This window comes from Pteronotus mesoamericanus, unplaced genomic scaffold, assembly GCF_021234165.1.
Source record: "Pteronotus mesoamericanus isolate MK-2021 breed Mesoamerican mustached bat unplaced genomic scaffold, CSHL_Meso_final scaffold_1066, whole genome shotgun sequence".
Lineage (NCBI taxonomy): Eukaryota > Metazoa > Chordata > Mammalia > Chiroptera > Mormoopidae > Pteronotus > Pteronotus mesoamericanus.
In genome coordinates, this window is record NW_026555299.1 from 1,256,362 (window position 1) to 1,279,461 (window position 23,100).

The 23,100-nt window shown below is 51.6% G+C and overlaps 1 protein-coding gene across 1 annotated transcript in view; it reads left to right on the forward strand.

The window, feature by feature from the left end:
- LRP4 (LDL receptor related protein 4) overlaps window positions 1-23,100 on the forward strand; it is a 47,464-nt gene continuing 24,364 nt past the window's right edge. The window contains exons 1-16 of the mRNA XM_054587051.1: window positions 1-258; window positions 13,943-14,089; window positions 15,188-15,304; window positions 15,600-15,713; window positions 16,063-16,179; window positions 16,529-16,657; window positions 16,882-17,001; window positions 17,427-17,552; window positions 18,160-18,285; window positions 18,477-18,611; window positions 19,010-19,135; window positions 19,477-19,707; window positions 20,545-20,701; window positions 21,575-21,792; window positions 21,931-22,107; window positions 22,466-22,588. Coding sequence (XP_054443026.1) covers window positions 207-258; window positions 13,943-14,089; window positions 15,188-15,304; window positions 15,600-15,713; window positions 16,063-16,179; window positions 16,529-16,657; window positions 16,882-17,001; window positions 17,427-17,552; window positions 18,160-18,285; window positions 18,477-18,611; window positions 19,010-19,135; window positions 19,477-19,707; window positions 20,545-20,701; window positions 21,575-21,792; window positions 21,931-22,107; window positions 22,466-22,588 — 2,215 coding nt within the window. The 5' untranslated portion in view covers window positions 1-206. The remainder of the gene's footprint in view (window positions 259-13,942; window positions 14,090-15,187; window positions 15,305-15,599; window positions 15,714-16,062; window positions 16,180-16,528; window positions 16,658-16,881; window positions 17,002-17,426; window positions 17,553-18,159; window positions 18,286-18,476; window positions 18,612-19,009; window positions 19,136-19,476; window positions 19,708-20,544; window positions 20,702-21,574; window positions 21,793-21,930; window positions 22,108-22,465; window positions 22,589-23,100) is intronic.

Genomic DNA, 23,100 nt, shown 5'->3' on the forward strand with positions numbered 1-23,100 from the left:
CCGGGACACCCCTTCCCGGTCCCCTGGCGGGGCGGCTTCGGCTCCGGCAGCACTGGAGGCAGCAGCGGCCGGAGAGCGACTTGCGGGGCGCGCCCGCCGCCGTGGACCCGGACCCTGCCCCTCGGGGACCGTCCGCTGACTCCCTCCGCCGCGCGTCCCGCGGGAGCCGGCAGGACCCCCGGCCGGCTGGGAGCGCCCGCGGCACCATGAGGCGGCCGTGGGGCGTGCTGCTGTTTGGCGCCCTGCTCTGCGCACACGGTAAGCGGCGCCGCCGCGCCCGAGCCGACTGGCCCGCGGGGAAAGTTTGTCCCTGGGTCCGGCCGCTGCAGGACGAGGCTCCCGAGAGCGGGACGGCGCAGGCTGGGGCCTGAGACCCCTCGCCTTCGCTCCAAGCAGCAGCCCTGAGATTGCATGCCGGGGAGAGGAGCAAGAGCTTCCCCAGCTCCGCCAGTCCTAGAGGGGGTCGCGGTGGAGCAGCTCCCCGGGCCGGGTCTCGGCCGGGCTGGGGGAGAATCTGAAGCGCTCGCTTGCCTGCCTGCGCTGCTCTTTGAAGAGCTGGGGGCAGCTTCCCTTTCAGGTTAAGATAGAGTCTCTGTGTCCTTGGTGCGAGCGAGTGTGTGCGAAGAAAGGGACGCGGGGGAGGATGGTCGCTAGACCATAAATTGTAAATAGCCCCCCTTCGAGGGGGCGGGGGTCTCGGGCAGAACACGGAGAGGGGCCCCAGTGGAATCTGAGTGCTTGAGCTCTGGGGATTCCTGTAAGGAGAACAGTTCCTCCGGCTCCAGATCTTGCTCCCACCGAGACTTTGGACACTGCTTGCTTGCAGCATCTCCCCTTAGCAGTGTTTTTGGGTTCCCTCTCCTGGCTGCAACCAATCAGCTCCCTACCCTAGATCCTTCCCGGAGGTGGGGTGAGGGGGGTAGGGTTGAAAAGGGGGCAGAGAAGGGACCCTGGGAAGAAACTGCTGGAAGACTTCCTCAGATGCGTCCTGGCACGGGTAGGGGAGCCGGGGGCGGATATCGCCAAACCTAAGAAGGCAGCCGCCCGGCCCGCGCGGTGGCCCTCGTTGGAGCCGGACGGACGGCGGCGGGACTGCTGCTGCTTCATCTGCTCCTTATTAATAACTTGTTTGGTGCCCGTACGCAACTGTTGTGATTAGGGCTCCGGTGGAATTTGTTTCTCCGCAGCCGCCTTGGACCGTGGGGGCACCCCGTGATTTAGAAGCAGCCTCTGGTTTGTGCCCATAGATCAAAGAACTTTAATCCTGGAACCCCCAGCTGTATTCGCCCACCACTCATCAACGGCGGGGATCCCCGAACCTTCCCATTCTCCTCGCAGCCCGGGTGAGGGGTGGGGCTGGACACGGAGGGGTCTGTGGACGCTGGCCTTGCCCCGGTTCTTTCTCTAACGTAAGGGGAGCTCGTGTGGAAATAGTGCAGATTTCGGAACTTGCCTGGCAGGGCTTGGAGATGCCTGGGCACTTGTTTTAAAGATTGGCTTACCTGCCAAATCCAAAAGAGGGTTCTCGCGTCTGTTATTTGAACCACCCCTGGGTTTTAAATGACTTTTTCCATGCCCTCTGTAACACCGACAGAGCCCTTTCTCTCCGCTCCTCCGCTCTTCCTCTCGGAGCAGGAGCCTTGCCGACCCACGTTCCTCTTCACACTGTGCTCTCCCCCTCCCGGGCTCCCTCCTGGAAGGTTATTTGTAGCCTCTTTGGCGTGTCGGGACAGCGGCCCTACTGGGGTAGGAATGTAGCTGCTCTTCCCACCACATGGGCCCCTTAAAGGGACAGCTATGCTTTTTGGGGGTTTCCCCCTTCGGGCTGCAAGGGAAGGGGATGGAACTTTTCTTTCGGCCCCCTGGAGGAAGTTTTGAAAAAGATCAAGGGAAATGGCAAGGCACTGAAAAAAAAAAGGGAGGGGGGTGTACTGAAACGAATACCAACAAAGCCAGAGAGGAGATTGACGCCTTCTGCCCTAGGGAAAGGGGAGCTGGAAGGTTCCGGGATGAGATTGACGGAGAGGATTTTACTGCTCCAGAGCTGTCAAAACTGCATACATTGCATCTTCATTGAGAATGAGTAGAGAATTGTGTATATTTAATGTTTCACCCCCAAAAATGGATGGGAGGGTTCTTGGTAACTCTCTTGGGTTCTTTTTAAGGACAAAAAGTTCAATGGAAACTTGTAAGCATGGGAAGCTTTCTGTGCCCACGTGTAAGGACAGTCAGTGACAAGAAGATCTAAACTTCGCCTTGCGTGATAATGAGCCATCCTTGGAGGTCTGGAGGGGACAGATTCATTCTTCACCAGTGAGAGTGAGCAGTTGCTCAACCAAAAATACCGCAGCGAAGATTCCTAACACTGTTCCAGGGGCTCAGGGGAAGGCAGACCTGACCTCAGCTCTGACTGAATTCAATACACTGAAGTTTAAGGTCCTGTTTGGATGCTGCAAGTCCTTGGGGCTTTTCCTAGAGCCTGTGGGTTTGGTCTGAGCCTGCCTAACACTTCCAACCTTTAACATTTTCAGGGAAACTTGAGTGCTACTAATGGCCTTGGGTATTTTTCTCCTGAGGGCTGAGGTGAGACCCCAGGCAAATCTACCACCATTTGAGGGGTAGAAACCATGTTTAGCTTGGAGGTCTCTTCCAGGTAAGTGAAAAGTTGAAAATTCTGCCTAGGAGTAATTAGATAGATAGAGGGTTGGTTTCTGAGGAACCGTACAAAAGAGTGGAGCTGAGACCTGTCTTCTTTCTATCTGACTGTTGTCGTGGTACTTAGTTGACCTTGTCCCTGATCTTACTGGACTTGTGAACGATGCTTGGCTTGTCACTGATTTTGGATTTCCTCTTCTGTCCCCTGTTGAATATCAGATAACATCTTTGGGACTAGCACATGGCATCAAGAATGACAGGTGCAAGGGCACCAAGTCTGGCCATGTCTGATACATAGCATGCTGGGCATGTCCATCTTTTGGGTCAGCAATGAACATGGGAGGTCACAGAGGACAGGGTGTGTTTTATAGGTCTTTGCTCGCTCTTTCTATTGATTAACTGGTAATCTTGATCCCCAAGAAGAAGGAAAATGGGAGAGATTAGTTGTGTTGATTCTGCTTTGAAGAGAAGATCAATACTAGGAGCTTCCTGAATAGGAACAGCATTTTAGGGACTGCTTTACAAAGTAGTTGTCTTTTTTTTTTTATGATTGGGCACATCTCGTAATTATGAGACAGTTCCATACCCTTCGTCAACTAGGTCTTTTAGCCCGTTCAAGCCACAGTTTCTACATTCCTTAATAAAGCTCAGCCATCGGTTTTGCTACAGTTGCCGGGACGTGGGGCATCTGGGCCCCATGCTGAGTCTGGGTAACCCATCTTCACCAGCAGAAGGCCTTCACCCCTACTCAGCCTAGTGGGATTCAGTGTCCCAGGGAAGACTTCGTGTTCACGGGCTGGTTGGCAGGGCCTGGGTTTGGCCCTATAAATAGCTCTGATGAATGCCTCTGCCTGCTGTTCTTCCTCCAGCTTAGAGCTGGCAGGGTCAGTTTCTTTCTCCCCGGTACATTCAGGAGCATTCCCTAAACTGGGCTCTGTACCCATTCATTTGTTCATTCATTCTGCAAATGCACATTTGTCAAGCACTAATCACCGCATACAGAGCTCAGTGGTTAAGAAGCACAGGCAGACCTGGGTTTGAATCTTGGCGCTTCCTAGTGACTCTGTGCAAAACACTTAATCTCTGAACTTCAGGGTTCTTATCTGGAAATGGGCGGATGGAGTAGTAATAAATTATCACATGTGACTATTGTAAAAATTAAATGAGATAATAGAACGTTCAAACCATTCAATACAGAGCCTGACAGCTACTGTGTTACGATATGCCTGGAAAATTGTTGGCTGTTTGTTAGCAAGCTGACATAAGTGATTCTTGCCTTTGGACCATGGGAGCCAGGGAAACAAATCATTATCCTGCAGTGTCATGTGCTGAAGTTGAGGCTCAGCACTCATTCATTTTAGCTGGGTTTTTACTTGATCCTTTTAAAGACTTTGCTCCTTCTCCCCTTCTGCCCCCCTTGAAAACCTAAGGAAACCTAAGCATAGTTCCCTCCTGTGCACCCTTCCAGAAAAGAGGCCTACTGAGCTGTCCTGTGAGTCCAGGAGCCCGCTCTGCCTTAGTTCTCCTGGGAGAGGTCCTGGGAGAAGGGGCTTTCCTCTGAGAGCTTGCCTGCTGGAGACTGTGGTCAGCAACGCAGCCGGGTACTTCTCTCTAAGGTTGCTTTGACCTGGGGTGAGAGGTGCTGGCTGAGGTCTCTTGTAGCTGGAACAGTTTAGAATTCCAGGCTCTCCCTCCCACTGGCCTGGGAAAGGAGTCAGGCCCCAGAGCTCATAAGGTAGTAATTGCCCCAATTTGGGGGCTGGGCTGTTGCAGAGCAGCCTTCCTTCGTGACTACCGTCTTCAATCAGGAATCCTGTCAGTGCGCAGGGATAATTGATGTGGGTCTCAAGTCCCCAACTCACTCCAGCTCCTCCACCCCGAAGCTTGACCCCTGTTGTCTCTGTTTCTTCCTTTTAACTTGGTGCCAGTCGTGTGATGTTTTGGGGGGCTGCGGAAAGTTGACCGTAACCAAGAGCAGCTGTTTAAAAGAGCTGATTCTCTAGCTTTCCTGGCAGTCATTTGACTCCATTTTCTGTTCCGTATTTTTGATTTAGCAAGAAGCAAACATCCGAGGTGCCCCGGGGCACCTCTTATGCCCTTCCAAGCGAACTTCATTCTTTCACTGCACGTAGGCACTTCCATCCTTGCCACAGCTGAGTGGACTGACTGTAAGCGTCCCTAATGCCCTGCTGCCCTGCTCACACAGGTTTGAATGAGGAAGGGAAGGGCACTGTCTGAGACCCAGCTGGGAAAGCTTTGCTGGGACTTGCAAGCCCTGACTTGGCCTACGGGAGCTCCCGCCTCACCTCTGTGCAGAGCCGAGGATCAGATCTGCAAGCAAAGCCGGAAACAAAAGACTGGGAGCGAACCCATCTGGCTGAGAGGCAGCGACACAAAGGTGCTGCTGCATAATTTATCACCGGAGGTTTTCTGGGGCCGGGAAGCTTGTGGCTTCAGGCAGAGCCTTTTTGCGGGGGGGAGGGACCCTCCGCCGTCTGGGAGTAAGGCCAGGCAGGTACAGAGTAGGGCACTGGGAGAGACACCTGATTATCACGTGAAATAAAGAAGCTTTGAGGTGGTCAGGGTCTCCAGTGATCTCCAAGCTCAGCAGCTCCACTTCCTGCCAGGCCTGTGGGGGCGGGTGTGGGGGGGTGGCTTGCTCCAATATCCCCTTCATTGGCCCCAGCCTTGGGAGCCTGACTGCCACCATCTTTCAGGCAAGGATGAGGACGAGAGACAGTTTCTCTGTTGGATTGACTACAGCCTTCTGGAAACCAAATACAGATGCCTGGTTATGATGTCCATAAGTCTAACATAAGAAAGGGGAGCTCCCTTCTCTTCTTTCCACTTCCAGACCCTCTTACCCAGGGCAGCTTAAACAAGCTTCAGCTACAGGTTCAGGGAGACAGTGAAACTGAGTGGCTCTAAAGTGTATCTCCCTCGAGTGTGAATTTCTGCTTTTCTGGGAATGATCTTTGGTGACCAGTTTTGCACCGCGAACTGGGACATGTGATCTAAAAAATACTAATGTGCCCTGGCTCAGCTGGTTACAGCATCCGCCTGATAAACCAAGGTTGCAGGTTCCAATCCCCTGTCAGGGCACAAGAATCAATCACTGAATGCATAAATAAATGGAACAACAAGTCAATATGCTTTCCCCTCCATCCCCCGCTCTTCTTCCCTCCCTCCCTTTCTCTCTAAAATCAATCAATAAATAAAAATTAAAAAAAAAATAAAAATGTGCTTCTGAGGCAGTTAACACTTTTTGTTCTTCTGCTGTATCCCTGGCACTGTGATAAATGTATAGCATGTGTTACCACATTTACTCCTCACAGTATCCTTATGAGGTAGGTATGTGTCTGACAGACGGGAAACTAAAGTTCAGCAGTTTGCTGTCACACAGCTATTGAGTAACTGAGGCAGGATTTGAACCCAGAGCTTCAGCTGTTAACCCCTTAACCTATACCACCTCTTAGAACAGAATACGTTATTTTTTTATTATTTTATTTATTTATTTTTAGAGAGGGGGGAAGGGAGGAAGAAAGAGAGGGAGAGAAACATCAATGGGAGAGAAACATCAATCGGTGCCTCTCTTCTGCACCCCGAACTGCAACCCAGGCATGCAACTGGCAACCTTTTGCTCTGTGGGACGATGCCTAACCAACTGAGCCATTCCAGTCAGGGCAGAATAGAACATTTCATATCCAAGCTATTCCAGAAGATCTAGGTGGGAAATACCTGTATTTTATCTTAAATAGACCCCGCCTCTCTGTTTTTAGACTTCCCAGGGAATCCCCGTGCATAAAGAATTACTTTTGAGGTGCTTTTTTGGTAGAGGGAGGCTTTAAAAGGCTCCCAGAAAAGGAGATATGGTTTGCTGTTCCCTGAAGCCCCGTGTGTTTCTTGTGTTTTGAGATGGAGGGGGAGAGAAAAGCAGTACTTCGAGCAGCCCCTTATAGACCACAGCCCCATTCAAGCCCTGTTGTATTTGTGAAATCTGTTGACTGAGCTCCTGGGCAGGGCAGGGTAAGTAGTCTTTTGAGGACCTGTATGGAGATGGTGGGATTAATAATAATATAGTAGTCCCCCTTTATCCTCAGAGGATACAGGGAATATGTTCGATGACCCCCAGTGGGTATCTGAAACCATGAATAATACCAAACCCTATATATGCTGTTTTTTCCTATACCTACATACCTATGATAAAGTTTAATGTATAAATTTAGGCACAGTGAGAGAATAAGAACAATAAGTAATAAAATAGAATGATTATAACAATATACTATAATAAAAGTTTTGTGAATGTGGTCTTTTTCTTTCTCAGAATACCTTATTATATTGTGGATATGCTCGAAAAAAAGAACGATTCACATCCGGGCAGATGGAGCAGATGTCGTGAGATTTTATCACGCTTCTCAGAATAGCATGCAATTTAAAACTTGTGAATTGTTTATTTATGGAATTTTCCACTTAATATTTTCACTATGGACTGTGGGTAACTGCAACTGCAGATAAGGAGGGGTTACTGTAGTAACAACAACAACAGTAGCTGCTAACTGAGTACTTCATATGTATTATCTCATTTAAATCTCCCCCAGACCCTGTGATATGGGTACTATTATTATTCCCATTTTACAGAAGGAGAAACCAATCCACTTTTGAATTGCTCTGTAATTTAGGCTCTGAATTTAGGTTGCTCTTTTCCACACTTGCCTCCTAGGAGTTGGTTGATGATAAACTAGGCAAGGATTTGAAGGATTCCATGTGCCTAGAGCTCCTCTGGAGAAAGGCAGCAAACCAGGACTCTTGCCATCCTCTTTTACCTCTTCCAGCAGTCCTTCGTACCACCAACTTAACTCGTTGGGGTGACACACAGTAGGGTTCTTAGACATCTCCGGCCCCCCAAAAATGGTGTGTCTTAATAAGATAGTTCTGAGTCATACTCTATAATGGTAATAGCAAGAGCTATCATTTATTGAGCGCTTAATATGGGCCAGACAGTATGCTAAGTGCCTTTCATGAATTAACTGATTTAATTCTCCTAACATTCAGATGAGGTAGGGACTCTTATTCTCCCATTTTTTTGGTGAGAAAGTAAGACATAAAAAGATTAAATAACATGCCCAGGGCTAGGTAGCCAGGAATTAGCTTAGTTTTGTTCCCATGTGCTTAACATTATCCTCTTCTCCCTCATAACTTTGGGGATTGACCACTAGGAACTTCATTTCTGTGTCTAAGAGTGGCAAGAGAGGGTTGAACTTGCTTGGACTGGTAATCATGTGTCTTATGGTATCTGATGGTGTGGACCTTTTGAGAGGACCCACTAAGAGATTTCACCAGGTAGATATTCCAACCAATCAGGTAAGGCTGGCTTCTGGGGACCTAAGGACAAAAATAAGTAGAGTCATAGCATGTTGGTATCACAGTCTGAGAATACAACGAGTGAAAGCAACTCTTGGAAGGGAGTGAACTGGATAGGAGCCGGCTGAAAAAGAGGATTCCTACTTTCTTAAGTACAGGTTAGGTAGGAAATACTTTTATTTCTGATATTCTAGGCCTCTCTTTTCCTTTGACTCCAACTCTCACAAGACTCTAGCAGGGGTGTCCAACCTGCGACCTGCGGGCCACATTGCTGCAAGGATGGCTGTGAATGCGGCCCAACACAAGATCATAAATTTACTTAAAACATTATGAGGTTTTTGTGTGTGATTACATGTTGCAGTGTTTTTAATGTGTGTCCCAAGACAACTCTTCTTCTTCCAGTGTGGCTCAGAGACGCCAAAAGGTTGGACACCCCTGCAAGAGGAATGTATTAATGATTCATTTATTCATTCATTCATTTTATAAATTTATATTACTCATCCACTAGACCAAACATTTAAGTATGCACTGTGAATATAGATACATAAAACTCTAGATCACACAATTCTAACTGCCAAGAGGCTTCTGGTCTAGTAAGTGAACAATGAGCCCACAGTGTGCTAAATGCAACCAAGGGAGGAGGTTACAAAGGGCCTCTGGCGTGCAGAGCAGGGGCTTTTTTTTTTTTTTTAAGATTAATTTAATTTTAGAGAGAAGGGAAGGGAAGGAAAAGAGAGGGAGAGACACATTGATGTGTGAGAGAGGCATCGATTGGTTGCCTCTCCCACACTCCCAACTGGGGACCTGGCCCTGCAACCTAGGCGTGTACCCTGATCGGGAATCGAACGAGCGATCTTTTGCATTGTGGGATGATGCCCAACCCATTGAGCCACACTGGCCAGGGCCAGAGTGGGGGCTTTTAATTTGGCCAGGGCTGCGTGGGTCCCTTTTAGTGAGACGCTTACTGATTGGGCTACCCAAGGAAATCGGTGGCTTGGTCCCTCAATTGGCCTCGGTGTCATTTAGGGTAATTTGATAAAACCTATCCTCATTCGATAAGGTTTACATCCTCACCATTGCTGCTAGTGGACAAGAGGAGAGAGGAGAGCTTAGCATGTTATAACAAAAACATCCTTCCGTTACATGAGTAATGATTCCTCCTTTTCTCACTGTCACCCTTCCATACCGGGGTAGCTGTCATAGTCCGGCGTTCACAGGGCCTCTCACCGCTGGTTCAGCTTGGAAAAGCTGTTCTGTAGCTGTGTAGTCACTGTCCACCTTAGATTCCCAAGTGATAGGCGCTGTCCCCCTTCAGCTGGGCATTCTGTGGGATGGTGGAGAGCAGTGCCTCTCTGGCTTAAGTGTGCATGGGTGGAAGTCGAGAAGCTTCTTGAAAGTCCAGATTCTATGATCACATTAAAAGAATAATGCTGATCTAAGGGTCGGAATGGGGCTGGTATCCTGGCTCGCCTACTCCCCCACAACCTCGGCCGAAGCAGGTGACCTTCGCTGTTAAATGGGCATTACAGTAACTACTCAGGGTTACTATAATGATAACATGAGAATGCAAGTGTGTATGTAAAAGTAGCTTGTGAGCTGTAAAGAGAAACTACAAAATATACTTACTTGTTATCATAACTCTCCCTTTCTGGACCAACACAACACTGAGGCACTGTTTGAAGGGACTGGGGCTCCAGATTGTCTCTGCTTTACCTGAGGGCAAGAGAATTTGGTCTTTGGCCTTAGAAGTAACCAGAAGGAGAGGTTACTGCTTGAGATCCATACACTCAGTGCCTAGCCTATAAACTAATCAAGAATTCGTAAAGGAGAGGGACCCAGAAGGCTCAGTGTTGTAAGTTCCCTTTCTCAACCTGAGGGTTTTAGAAAATTCTCACAATAGCAATACCATTACTGGGAAGCAGTGTAATGAAGGGATTAAGAGCAGAGGCTCTGGGATTGACCTGCCTGGGCGGGAATGCTGGCTCCAACCCGCAGGGCCTGTGTCACCGACCGATAAGACTCTGCTCTCGGTGTCCTCAGCTGTAAAGTGGTGAGAATAACAACAGTGCCACTTTCCAGGGTTGCTGAGCACTTTCAGTGACAGAACATGCGAAAAGCACTTAGAAAAGTGCTTATATACCTGGTAAGCACTTAGTAAATGATGATTGTATTATTATGAAGCTTTTGAGGTGTGCCCCCGCTGTGCTAGGCAGTTTACATGGGTTATTTAATTTAATCTTTGTTAAACCTTTTATGGTAGAACTATTATCATTCCCATTTCACGGATGAGAAAACTGAGGCTCAGAGGCAATAACTAACTCGCCTAAGGGTAACAGTTAGTGGTAGAACCGGGATTTGAACTCCAGTCTTTCTGACTCCAGAAGCTGCGCTTTCTCATGTAGTACACAGTCTGATACACCAGATGGATTTTTCCCTTCTTTCCTTCAAAAGAGTGCATTGGGAAATTGGCACGATGGCTGAGATTTTTGGTTAACCTTTCAGGAAGGCCCTGTGAGCACATTGTATCCCCGAAGCTGACCGTCCTGATCCGGGAGAATGAGCACTTTGGGAAGAGATCTTTCGTGTTGAATTGCATCAGGTTGACGGGTCCACGCCCCTGGAGGCCAATGGGAGCTTGCAGAGTGGCTGGCCAATAGCTTTCAAGGCCGGAAGCGTAGCCAGTATTCTAACTTAACATTTCTTAAAATGAGCACTGAGTTTTGCCACCCGCAGTGATTTGTTTCCTTTTTTCACTCATCATTCTTTTAGTTCAAAAGGGTTAAAAGCTGTCCTTTATGATCCCAGCCAGGACTGAGTGAAAAGGCAGAATTCCACCTCCGGGGATCCCAGAGGGGCAGCATTTGTCCAGAAGAGCTGACTTTTTGGAGTATAATATGTCTGTTTACTGTATGAATGCCCAGGCCAAGGATTTGCCTGACTGGTGGCTGCCTGACCTTCACAGCCTGACGTTTAGTTGTTGCTCTGACATGCAGGAAGTCACGACTCTTCAGCCGCCTGCAACTAACTTGATGCCCACCCGATGGAATGCTTTGTTCCTCAAGTTTGCACGGGGAAATGAGGATTTTTGCTATTATTCAGCCAAAGGTGGGGGTGGGGCCCTAAAAAGAAGCGGGAAGGGTGGGGGTGGGAGCACTGAGGCTCTGCTTTACTTTCAGTATTCCTTTTGAGTTGCATGCAGCGCCAGGATACTGCTTGCTGTTCTAGCTCTCCCAAGCCTGATACTAGGGTTCTTAAAGTCAAGGCCTTCGGAAAAATTTAGCCTCTGTGTCCCCACACCTGCACGCTCTCATCCTGCATTTATTGAGCATCTTTGGTGTGCCAAGGCATGAAGTCAGCTTCTTTCACATTCATCTTCTGGTCCAGTCTTGTGGTCTTTTTACAAGTGAGAAAACAGGCTTAAGAAACTAAGTGATTTGGACGAGGTCACGCAGCTGGTCAGGGGAGAATGAATCCAGGTCTGTCTGCTCTAGGTCCAGTGCTTTTCCACTCTCCCCTCCCCCCAATTTCTCCTTCCTCCTCTCTGTTCTTGTCACCCCCTTATCCTGAACTCCTTGGTACAGCCTCGCTTCCTGCTGTGTGTAGTCGAAGCGTTTCTTAACCTCTATTTGACATTTAGAGCCAGATAATTACTTTGCTGTGGGACCTGTCCTGTATGTTGCAGGATATTCAGCAGCATCCCTGGCTTTTATCCACTAAATGCCAGAAGTACTGCCAATCACGACACCAAAAATGCCATCATGCATTGCCAGATGCTCCCAGAAGGGAAAGACCATCCCTGGCTGAGAACCAGTGAGTTAGCCTTATCTTTCTTCTTCTCCCTTCCTCCCCATGAAGGGGGTCAGCATATTGGAGAGCTCTGCCACACGGAGTCCTCTGGAATATTTAGTCTTTGCTGTTTCACCCAACTAAGGTTCCCTAAAATAGTGCCTAGAGCTGTGATGAGAGATGGTCACAGAGCCTCAGTGCCTGTGGCCACTGAGTGAAAAACGGGTCCGAGTGAAAAACGCCCCATCCTCCCTTCTCAGTGCAGAACAGGCCCAGGAGGGTGGGGCGGGGCAGCTGGGTCCTCAGCTCCCCTGCTTGGGGAAGAGCGCCCTGTCGCGCACTTGCTGAGAGACCTGAAGAGATGGGCACTAGGCTTGGAGTAAGGCCTTCCTGTGAGGGGTCGAGATGCTGCACCTCTCAAACGGATTCCTTTGGTTTCTGGAGGAAATCCTGCATCTTTTCCTGCTGATTCTCAGCATGTGGAGGGGGAGAGCGGGATCTCAGTTGAGGATCTGCTGAGAGCTGCGTCCTTTACTCCAGAAATGCACATTTTGCCCGTAATTTCTGGGGCTCACAGATGTCCATTCATCCATTCATGTGTCTAGGTTAGGAGCCCTGCCTCAATGCTCACGCTCACCCTTGGGACTGAATGGAAAGGGAAGGGACTAGGGGTCTCTCCTTGCTTTCGGAGGCCCTAGCGGTACAACCATTTATTTATTTATTTATTTATCCTCACCCGAGGATGTGCTTATAGACTTTTAGAGAGAGGGGGAAGGGAAGGAGAAAGAGGAGGAGAGAAACACTGATGTGAGAATCATTGATTGGTTGCCTTTCATACACACCCCGACCTGGGACTGAACCCACAACCCAGGCATGTGCCCTGACCAGGAACCGAACCCACGACCTTTAGGTTTTCGCGATGACGCCCAACAAACTGAAACACACCACTGGCCAGGGCAGTACGCTCTTTTATTCCAGACCCTAAACCCTAAGTCAGGCTGAGTCATTGCCATGGGCATTGCAGGTGTACATCAAAGAGATGAGCCAAGAAAGAGAGGCCAGCCAGGTAAATTGGAGAGGAAGAAGGGTGGCAACTTAGGAGCTGACTCCTTCCTGCTCCAATCTGGCCTGAGGATAGGACCCAGCAAGCGGAGGAAAGAGAAAAGAAAGCAAGCGGGAGAGATGAGCGATGAGCCACAGCCCCCTTCTTTCCCAGCTGCGGCAGCCCAGCGGGTTCGGTGAATGCTGGGAGGGGGAGAGTGACCCTGGCAGAACCTTTTGTTCCAGATGAGGCTGGAGCAGGGGGCACCGAGCCATTCACACGCCATCCGAGGGCATCCTGCTGGGCACTCTGGGGAGGGGGGCACAGCCGCCGGTCATGGGACTTGGCCAGGCAGATAGCTGGAGGCTCAATAGGGAAGCCCAGCTGCGGGCTGCTGAGCCTGGGGGAGGGGCTGCTTCTGCCATCCTTCCTCCAGGCTGCGGCCTGTCCCACAGACAGGAAAGCCTTGACTGGTCTCGTTCACTGTGCTCTGAAGCAGCCTAGTCCCTTTCTCCTTGGGCCCCTTTCCTCCTCTTCAAAAGCGATTTCCGTCTCAAAAGCGAGCCCTGACCGGGGACTCACCGCGGCCTGTGTTGCTTCCTGCTCCCCTGTGTGGATTCCTCACCCCTAAAGGGGTCCAGCACTTTTATTCCATTCTTATTTCTTGCCCTCCCTGGCCTCCACCAAGGGCCTGGTCCTGCTCAGAGGCAAAAGCATTTATATTTCGACCCAGCTGGGAAGGGAAGGACATGGAGGTCTCACCGGCATCACCCTTTCTGTCCCCTGAGCCCCTTCCCCGAGCGCACCAACCCCCCAGGTGGCATCGTTTGGCTCCGGGCCTTTGTGGGTGCATGTAAAAAAGCCTGTTGTGCAAGGCGGTGTCTGGGCTCTTTGTGAGCCCAGAGTCACAGGGTGCCTTGCCCATTGGTGCCTTGGAGGAGGGGAAGCCGTCATGACAGGGCCCGCATCTCCCTTCAGTGTCACCGTGTCACCTGGGTGACCGTGCTCCTAGACTTGGCTCCCCTGCCTTTTTCCCTGGAATGGGTTTTGCCTGGGGGGGGAGCTGAGCCCTCACTGGTCCCTCCTCCCTCTGCCCAGGCCAAGCCAGCGGCCCCGAGTGTGCTTGTGGTCGGAGCCACTTCACCTGTGCAGTGAGCGCCCTCGGCGAGTGTACCTGCATCCCCGCACAGTGGCAGTGTGATGGAGACAACGACTGTGGGGACCACAGCGATGAGGACGGATGTAGTAAGAACCCTTCTGCCAGGCGGGGGGGAAACGGTGGAAGAGGAACCGTGGGCGAAGGAGCTAGGGCAAATCTGAGGGCATTTTCTGTACATCAGCTGTGTCAGGCTCTGAGCCTTGGACTCTTGCAAGAATCACAGATATGACAGATGGGAGGCTCCCACCCTTGTGTGTTTCCCAAGTTGCCATGCAGACATGCCCAGTAAAACAAACTTTGAAACAAGCCTTGAAACTACAGGTAGTCTCTTTAAATAGAGCTGTCTGTGTTTATGTGAATATGTGTTTGTGTATTGGTACTGCATGTTTGTACCTTTTTAATGTGCACACTATATTTGAATGCAGATTATTTGTTTCTTATATTAAGATTCTGTATAATCACATATTTTTTACTTTGTAAGCAACCTTATATTCTCTTTAAATCTCCCCTTTCCTCTGGTGTAATAACACATGCACAGCAGGCTAGAAGGCCCTGTCTTGAATATGTAGAAATACCACTGCTGAGTCAGTTGTCTGGGTTTAGGGGTGCAACCTGCGGCACCTACATCTGAGGGTGGCTAATTAGTCTAATAAGAATGGAGCTGCAACCTGGACCTTATTAACCCAAACCATTTCAGCTAATTGCAATGATGTTAAATGGCTCACTTTCATGTAACACTTTCACGAGCATTGTCTCCAGAGACCTCTGTGAGCGGAGTATAATTATCCCCATTGTGTAGTGGAAGAACCTACCGCTCAGAGAGAGGAACCGACTTGCGCAGTGTGATAAGTGATGAGTTCTAGGACTGGAAACTGAACTGAGATGTGTGGATCATCATTTCACAAGACGAAAAGCAGGAAAAAAAAAATACACTTCTATCTCTTGCTCATGTTTTTCTTGCTGCTTTCTTAGTGGGTTTGAGCTCCTTGGGCTGTTCTACCTTGTGAACTCCTCACCGCCTGCTAAAACTCTCACTTCTCTGCTGCAGTTTCTGCTTTGCTTCTCTGTCAGCTGGGGCAGGCGCAGGACCCGGAAGGGGGACCGCGGTTCCGACAGCCCACGGAGCCTGCCCGAGTGAGCATGCCACGCTGACTCCCTTTCTCCTTCTTTTTCCCGGGACCCAGTGCTGCCCACCTGCTCCCCTCTTGACTTTCACTGTGACAATGGCAAGTGCATCCGCCGCTCCTGGGTGTGTGACGGGGACAACGACTGTGAGGATGACTCGGACGAGCAGGACTGTCGTGAGTGCTGGCCAGGCGGGTCCCGTCAGGCTCTGTTGGGAAGGGATTTTCAATCAGACAGTGTTGTCCCCAGGCCCACGCCCCATTTGGGTTTTCAGCTCTCGGTCCTGTCCTTTCACCTCCTCTAGTGGTCAGAGAAGGCCCTCCCCCCAGCCCCCCGCAAGACAGCCACCTGCTGCGGATCCCGTGGGGCAGCCTTGGAGCTGCCTGACCGCTCTGCTCCGCAAGGCTTTCTGTTGGGCTTCCAGGCCCTGGCCCCCACTGCCTGCCGCAGCCTGGTGCTCTGTGCCCACAGCCCCCCGGGAGTGTGAGGAGGATGAGTTCCCCTGCCAGAATGGCTACTGCATCCGGAGCCTGTGGCACTGTGATGGTGACAATGACTGCGGAGACAACAGCGATGAGCAGTGTGGTGAGTGGTGCTCTGGGAGGCAGACAGGATGGCCGGTGGATGGCCTGGCCATGGGAGGAGGGCGCAGCAATGGCTTCAGCACTGCCCAAACCTTGAACAGCCCGGGTGTCCATGTGTCTGGAGCAGCTGGGGGAAGGCAGGAGGGGCAGAGCAGCTCACACCCCCGAGCAGTCACAGAGCAGGAGCCTGAGGCCCAGGCTCGTCGGGGCCTCGGCTTTCCCCAGGGAGTCTGCGCTGCACCTGTGGTGTCTTGCCAGCTGGGTCAGACCCACCAGGGTCAACGAGGGAGGATGTTAAGAAGGTGGCTTGCAGGGCTCCCTCAGCATGGCTGTCCCATTGCACCCCCCAGACATGCGCAAGTGCTCTGACAAGGAATTCCGCTGCAGCGACGGAAGCTGTATTGCTGAGCACTGGTATTGTGACGGTGACACCGACTGCAAAGATGGCTCTGATGAGGAGAGCTGTCGTGAGTGGCCCCGGACCTCAAGCGCTCGGGCTGGGATGGGGCAGAGGGCGCCACTGCATGGGTGAAAGGCCAGGCTGAGGAGTGCATGTAGGGTGGAGGGTGGCTTCTTAAGAAGCAGCTCCCCCTAGGCTGAACTTGGGTGGAAGCCGGTTCCCCAGATGGGAAGGGAGGTCTCTCTTTGGTCCGCCTGAATATGGGAGTCTACCAGGACCATCTTCAAAGCAACCCGGTGACACCTCACTTGAGGAAGGCACCCTGCCTGCTCATCCTGCCCCTTGGAGGAGCCGGGCCCCTGCTCCTCCGCCCAGGCCTGAGTGTATGCCCCGCCCCACCCCTGCCTCCCGTCCAGCCTCAGCAGTGCCAGCGCCCCCCTGCAACCTGGAAGAGTTCCAGTGCGCCTACGGCCGCTGCATCCTCGACATCTACCACTGTGACGGCGATGATGACTGCGGAGACTGGTCGGACGAGTCTGACTGCTGTGAGTGCTCTAGCCGGCTGGGTGGAGGAGGGGAAGAGGCCAGGCTGGGCTGGCAAGGCACAGGTGCCAGCGGGGGCAGGAGCGCGGGGGAGGACTGTGGATTCCCTGGTCCTTCTTGGGCAGAGGTGGAGGAGCCAGAGCACTAGGGCTGTGGTTTTCTGGTCTGTTATGGGACACTCTGTGCACAGACTGGCTAGAGACAGAAGCTTGGTGTGTTTCCCCAGCCTCCCACCAGCCCTGCCGTTCTGGGGAGTTCATGTGTGACAGCGGCCTGTGCATCAACGCGGGGTGGCGCTGCGATGGCGACGCAGACTGTGATGACCAATCTGATGAGCGCAACTGCAGTGAGTGGGGGGCAGGGCTGCAGGTCTGAGCTGGAAGTAGGGAGAGGGGTCGTGGAGCCATAGAGGCCACCGCCAACGAAGCCTGAAGGCAGATTGGACATGATCACCAAGTACAGTTGCATAGGTCGTGCACTGTGCAGAGGCGCTACGTCCAAAGGGACACCAGTCACGTAGTAAACGTATATTCTATAATTACATAGATTGATATATTTATTCATCATGGCCATTTTCTAGCAGATGGCAGTACAGCTTCTTGAGAAAAGGGCACCTTTTTCTGATTCACATCAAGATGCCCCACAGCCCAACTAGGACACTGGTGTCGAGAAGAGGGGCATGGATGCTGCCATAAAGTGCCACTTTGGGGGGCGGGGTGGTGCTTCAGACGGAAGCGGGGCCAGCCTCTCATGAGGCCTTTGCTTTGCCAGCCACCTCGATGTGTACAGCCGAACAGTTCCGCTGTCGGTCAGGCCGCTGTGTCCGCCTTTCCTGGCGCTGTGACGGGGAGGACGACTGTGCCGACAACAGCGATGAGGAGAACTGTGAGAACACAGGTAGAGTTTCCTGCGGGTCCCCCAGACCCCTTAGACTATAGTTAGGGTGAAGGACAGGCGGAAAGAGGGCGTTGCTGCTGCCATTCCAGTTGGGCCAAGGTGCTGCTTTAGCCAGTCTTGCTCACGGCCTGAATTTTGCCTGCCTTTCTCAATTACCAGTGTCAAAACCGGGTGTATTGGTTGACCTGCAGCCTCGTGGCCTGAACACAATGTCAGGGCTGTGAGTTTCAGTTGCCTGTTGCATTCTGACTCACACACAGCCGGTGCCTGTTGCGCCAGCCTAGTGACCACGGACTGCCCTCTGTGGCTGACAGCCCCATGCCCAACCCCCCAGCCACACCGGGTGCTAGGCGCACGGTGCATCCTCTCATTCTGCCCATCTCCCTCACCATCCGCTGTGGCGTCCTGCGGAGAAGGCGAACGCAGACATTCAGCCAGCCCTGTCTGAGCTGTTTCCTGGCTTGGACCCCGACCCTCCCACCTTGAGTCTCCTCTGTCTCCAGCTCGCCTTAGAAAATGACAGGCTCCCATCCTTTTGTTGACCCAAGCCCTGCCCTGCTGTGACCTGACGCTCCCTCCCTTCTCCCTTCCCTCCCTCCTTTTCTAGGAAGCCCCCAGTGTGCCTCGGACCAGTTCCTGTGTTGGAACGGGCGCTGCATCGGCCAGAGGAAGCTGTGCAATGGGGTCAATGACTGTGGTGACAACAGCGACGAAAGCCCACAGCAGAACTGCCGTGAGTGTCCCCAGTAGGCGGGCCTGGCCCATGGTTTGTGGCTGAACCCCACCCATACGGTTCAAAAAGAATCCTCCCTAGGGACTTGAGCAGCCTCGGGAGCTGTTCTTCGTGGTCCAGGTGGAATGCCAAGTTGGCTGTCTGGGGGAGGATTCTGGGCTCAACTCCCATCTCTGGCTCGGCTGGCACAGGGCCCCGGACGGGAGAGGAGAACTGCAATGTGAACAACGGTGGCTGTGCCCAGAAGTGCCAGATGGTGCGGGGGGCAGTGCAGTGTACCTGCCACACAGGCTACCGGCTCACCGAGGATGGGCGCATGTGCCAGGGTGAGCAGAGCTTTGTTTGGAGCAGGGCCTGGATGCTGGGCAGGGGCGGCAGACAGGCAGCTGTGTTTCCTAGGGGTCAGGCATTTGACAGACATGACCTCATTTCATCATCACAATAACCCTAGGAGGCAGGGACTGTCCCTTCTATTTCACACGTGGGGAAACCGAAGCTCAGAGAGGTTAAGTAATTTATTGACGGTCACAGCGCTGGCGAGGAGCAAAGTTGGGATTCCAGCCCAGGTCTGCATGACTCTGCAGCCTTAACCACTTGTTATCTAGCCTCCCCATGAGGCCTGGAAAATAGATGGGAATGTGGGCGGGAAAGCAGCTAGTCAGCCAGGGCATAGAGGGGTGAGGAAGGCGGAAGAAAGAGCTCCTGACCTGCCCGCTCCCTGCAGACGTGAATGAGTGTGCCGAGGAAGGGTACTGCAGCCAGGGCTGCACCAACAGCGAGGGGGCCTTCCAGTGCTGGTGCGAGGCAGGCTATGAACTCCGGCCCGACCGGCGCAGCTGCAAGGCTCTGGGTAAGGGGCGCTGGCGTTTTCCTGGGTGGGCAGAGGTCTGAGTGTGGAGACAACCAGGCGCTCCGGTGCTCAGCGATTTGCTGAGCTATAAAGATTTTCATCTCAGGAAAATGGAGCTGCAAGGTGCATTCTGGAACCCCCAGAAAGCCCTGCTGGGGTGGGGTGCGGTGTCTGGGCTGGGAGAGTATACTTCAGAAGCTCCCACATTTCTAGCACTGATGGCCAGCAGCTTGGGATGTGCCCTAATAGGCCAGGGGCCCTGTTAGCCGAGAAACCAGGGTGCCTGCTGAGGGTGCAGCTCTGGAGTCTAGTGGGGGCCCCATTTCTATGCCATGTCCCAGGACCGGAGCCTGTGCTGCTGTTCGCCAATCGCATCGACATCCGGCAGGTGCTACCGCACCGCTCCGAGTACACCCTGCTGCTCAACAACCTGGAGAATGCCATTGCCCTTGATTTCCATCACCGGCGCGAGCTTGTCTTCTGGTCAGATGTCACGCTGGATCGGATCCTGCGGGCCAACCTCAATGGCAGCAACGTGGAGGAGGTTGTGTCTACAGGGCTCGAGAGCCCAGGTAGGGAACCAGGCTCCATGGGGGTGGGGATGGGGCAGGGCCACACAGTGTGCCAAGCAGCCAGGGAAGGATCAGGCTAAAGGTTTACAGACCTTAAGCAACAGAACATCTTTTTCCTCTGGTGAAATTTGGATGGAACTAATATTGATCGCATTAGTTAGTATACATTAATTTTGAACGTTCAGATTTGTATCGCTTGTTTTGAGCTCAGTGAGTTAGAAAAATGAGACCATTTTGATGAAGATAATCATTTGAAATCAGCTACATGGATGACAGTTATACTTCCCTATCAGCTTTTGCATCTGGCTTCATTCTGAATTTTGTTTTGATTGCTTAGAATTAAGTGTATCCTGATCAACCCAGATAAATATAGCCAAATGTTTACAGATGAGAAAACCACGGCTCACTTTGCGGTCTTGGGCCATTCTACAAGCACGTGAAGTGGGTTGGAATTCAGTACTGAGCACAGTTGACTCAAATTATGGAACGTTTGAAGTGCCTTTGCAAAACCCTAAGCTGCAATTTGCAAACCCCTGAGCCAGTACAGTGGAGGACCCTTGGTGCTGGGCGAGGAGCCAGAACTCAGGAAGAGGAATAGGGTTGGCCGAGAGGAAGGAGTGCATGACCTGGGTCAGTTACTGGACTTCTCTGTGCCTCAGTTTCTTCACCTTCATGGGGTTATAGCACCTAGCTCACAGAGTTGTTGTGTGAATATAAAATGGTTAGAACACTGCCTGGTCTAGGAAACTGCTTTGTGCCAGAGTTTGCTCTTGTTCCGATGGCACAGAAAAACCCGGGCTGAATCCCTGACAACTTCCCACTGACTCTTTCCACTAGGAGGCCTGGCTGTGGATTGGGTCCACGACAAACTCTACTGGACTGACTCGGGGACATCGAGGATTGAGGTGGCCAACCTGGACGGGGCCCACCGGAAGGTGCTGCTTTGGCAGAACCTTGAAAAGCCTCGGGCCATTGCCTTGCACCCCATGGAGGGGTAAGTTGTGTCTTAAGTTCCTAAATCCCTCTTGCAACCCCTAGGGACAGTTCCCAGGCCACTTGGGCCAGACTTTACTTGGGGGCATCTTCACAGCGTGGTGTTAACAGCGTGGGCTCTGCACCCAGGCCCAGCTGGGTTTGAGTCCTGGCTCTGCAATAACCAGCTATGTGGCCTTAGGCTGGTTGGTTAACCTGTGTCTGCCTCCATTTACTCATGCTTACCTTGGTGATAAAAAACATGCCTACCACATAGCTATGTGAAGATTAAATGAGATGATGAATTCTAAATGGTGAAATACACATTCGGTAAGTTGTAGGGGTTTAATGTTTTTATTATTAGCTCATAAGGTTGAGCTAATTAATAGTAATTTTATTATTAGAAGAAAAGTCTCCTGAAATGAAAGGTGTTAGCATTTGGTTTTTAAAAATTCGATGCAGTCAATTGAACGGGGTGTCCTCTAAGATCCCGCCGTCATAGGTCAGCTACTTTAGAAAGTGTGTGTGTGTATAAAAATACAAAAGGTGGTAGTGGAGATTATGAAAAAGAATAAAGTGCCTTTGCTAATATAACATTAGATTGTTGATTCCACGAGGGTTGGAATTTTTGTCTGTTGTTCACTGCTATACTTTCAGTGCCTAAGATAGTGCTCTGCCTGTCACAGATATTGCAAAAAAAATTATTAAATGAATAAATGCTGTCTGGAGACATTTAAATTAAAACAGTTAAAAAGCACTCTCTCGACCAAACAAGATATATCTCCTACCAGCTGGAGACCCCTGAGCTAACTGGATCAAAGCCCCTCACCCGTTTACTCTCCCAGTTTTCTATCCTCCCTCTACTGCCTCTCAGTGTCCTTTTCTCTCTTCCTAGTACCATTTACTGGACAGATTGGGGTAACACCCCCCGCATCGAAGCCTCTAGCATGGATGGCTCTGGACGCCGCATCATCGCCGATACCCATCTCTTCTGGCCCAACGGCCTCACCATTGACTACGCTGGGCATCGTATGTACTGGGTGGATGCTAAGCACCACGTCATCGAGAGGGCCAATCTGGATGGGAGTCACCGCAAGGCTGTCATTAGCCAGGGTGAGGCACTTCCTTCACTCTCCATCCTCACCCTCCTTCCCCATCCTGCCCCCCACCCAGAGCCTTGGCAGAAGGTGAGATTTGCGCAGGGGCTGGGTAGGCCGTGTCTGGACTGAGGTCGCCTTGGACTTTCCCCAGGGCTCCCGCACCCCTTCGCCATCACGGTGTTTGAGGACAGCCTGTACTGGACAGACTGGCACACCAAGAGCATCAATAGTGCTAACAAATTTACTGGCAAGAACCAGGAGATCATTCGCAACAAACTCCACTTCCCCATGGACATCCACACCTTGCACCCCCAGCGCCAGCCTGCAGGTAAAAAACTGCCCACCTGGTGAGCTTCTGGTGCCTCTGAGAACCTTCCCTGCACCTGTCATATCTTCCATTGTTTCTGGCGGAGAAATCTGTGGTTGGCACTGACATGGGCTAATCTCTCCCTCTGCTGGACATTTAGGGTAGTACAACATTAAGATCCACTGTCCCTGTCTAATTCATGCAAACATTTACAGAACATCTCTTATGTGTCAGGTGTTCACTGCTCACAGCTAGAACTGACGTAAAAAACAATAAGACATAGATCCTCCCTCCAGGGAGCTCACACCGTAGCTGAACCCCTAGCCTTGGGCCCACCTTTAGTCTTACCTGACCCTCTTGCTCTGGGCTCTTTGAGCAGGGAAAAACCGCTGTGGGGACAACAATGGAGGCTGCACCCACCTGTGTCTGCCCAGTGGCCAGAACTATACCTGTGCCTGCCCCACTGGCTTCCGCAAGATCAGCAGCCACGCCTGTGCCCAGAGTAAGTGGGTCTGGGGCACCTGCCTCAGTGGATGTGCCTGTGAGGGTGGGTGGAAGGAAGAGGGATGTGAGTTTGAAGGATTGCCTGCCGTGGGGAGGAGCCAGGCTCCTCAGGGAGCCCCTGGAGAGGAAGGACGGACGAGGCCAAGGACCCCCAGGTCAAAGCTGAGGACCCAGGAGTAGTTGCTAAAAGTTCAGTGACACCACCCAGTCAAGTATGAACACCTGCCTCCAGGCTTCTTTATTGTTTTACAAGGCAGGCTGCTTTTCCTGTAGGCAGCAAGAGGGCTCCAGGCCCTTCTAGAAAGCCAGGGAATGGTTTCCTACCTCTTTATCTTTGGCCTCACCCTGTTAAAAACTTACTTTCAGCCCCCAAATCAGAGAGCCAAGGTTAGGACTTCTCATGATGCTCGGTTTACATAGGCCCTGGATAAATTTGTGCCTCATGGTGAAAGGCAGTGGGATCCCCTGGTCGCTCCTTGAACTGCTACTTTGTCTTTCCTTTAAGCTCTT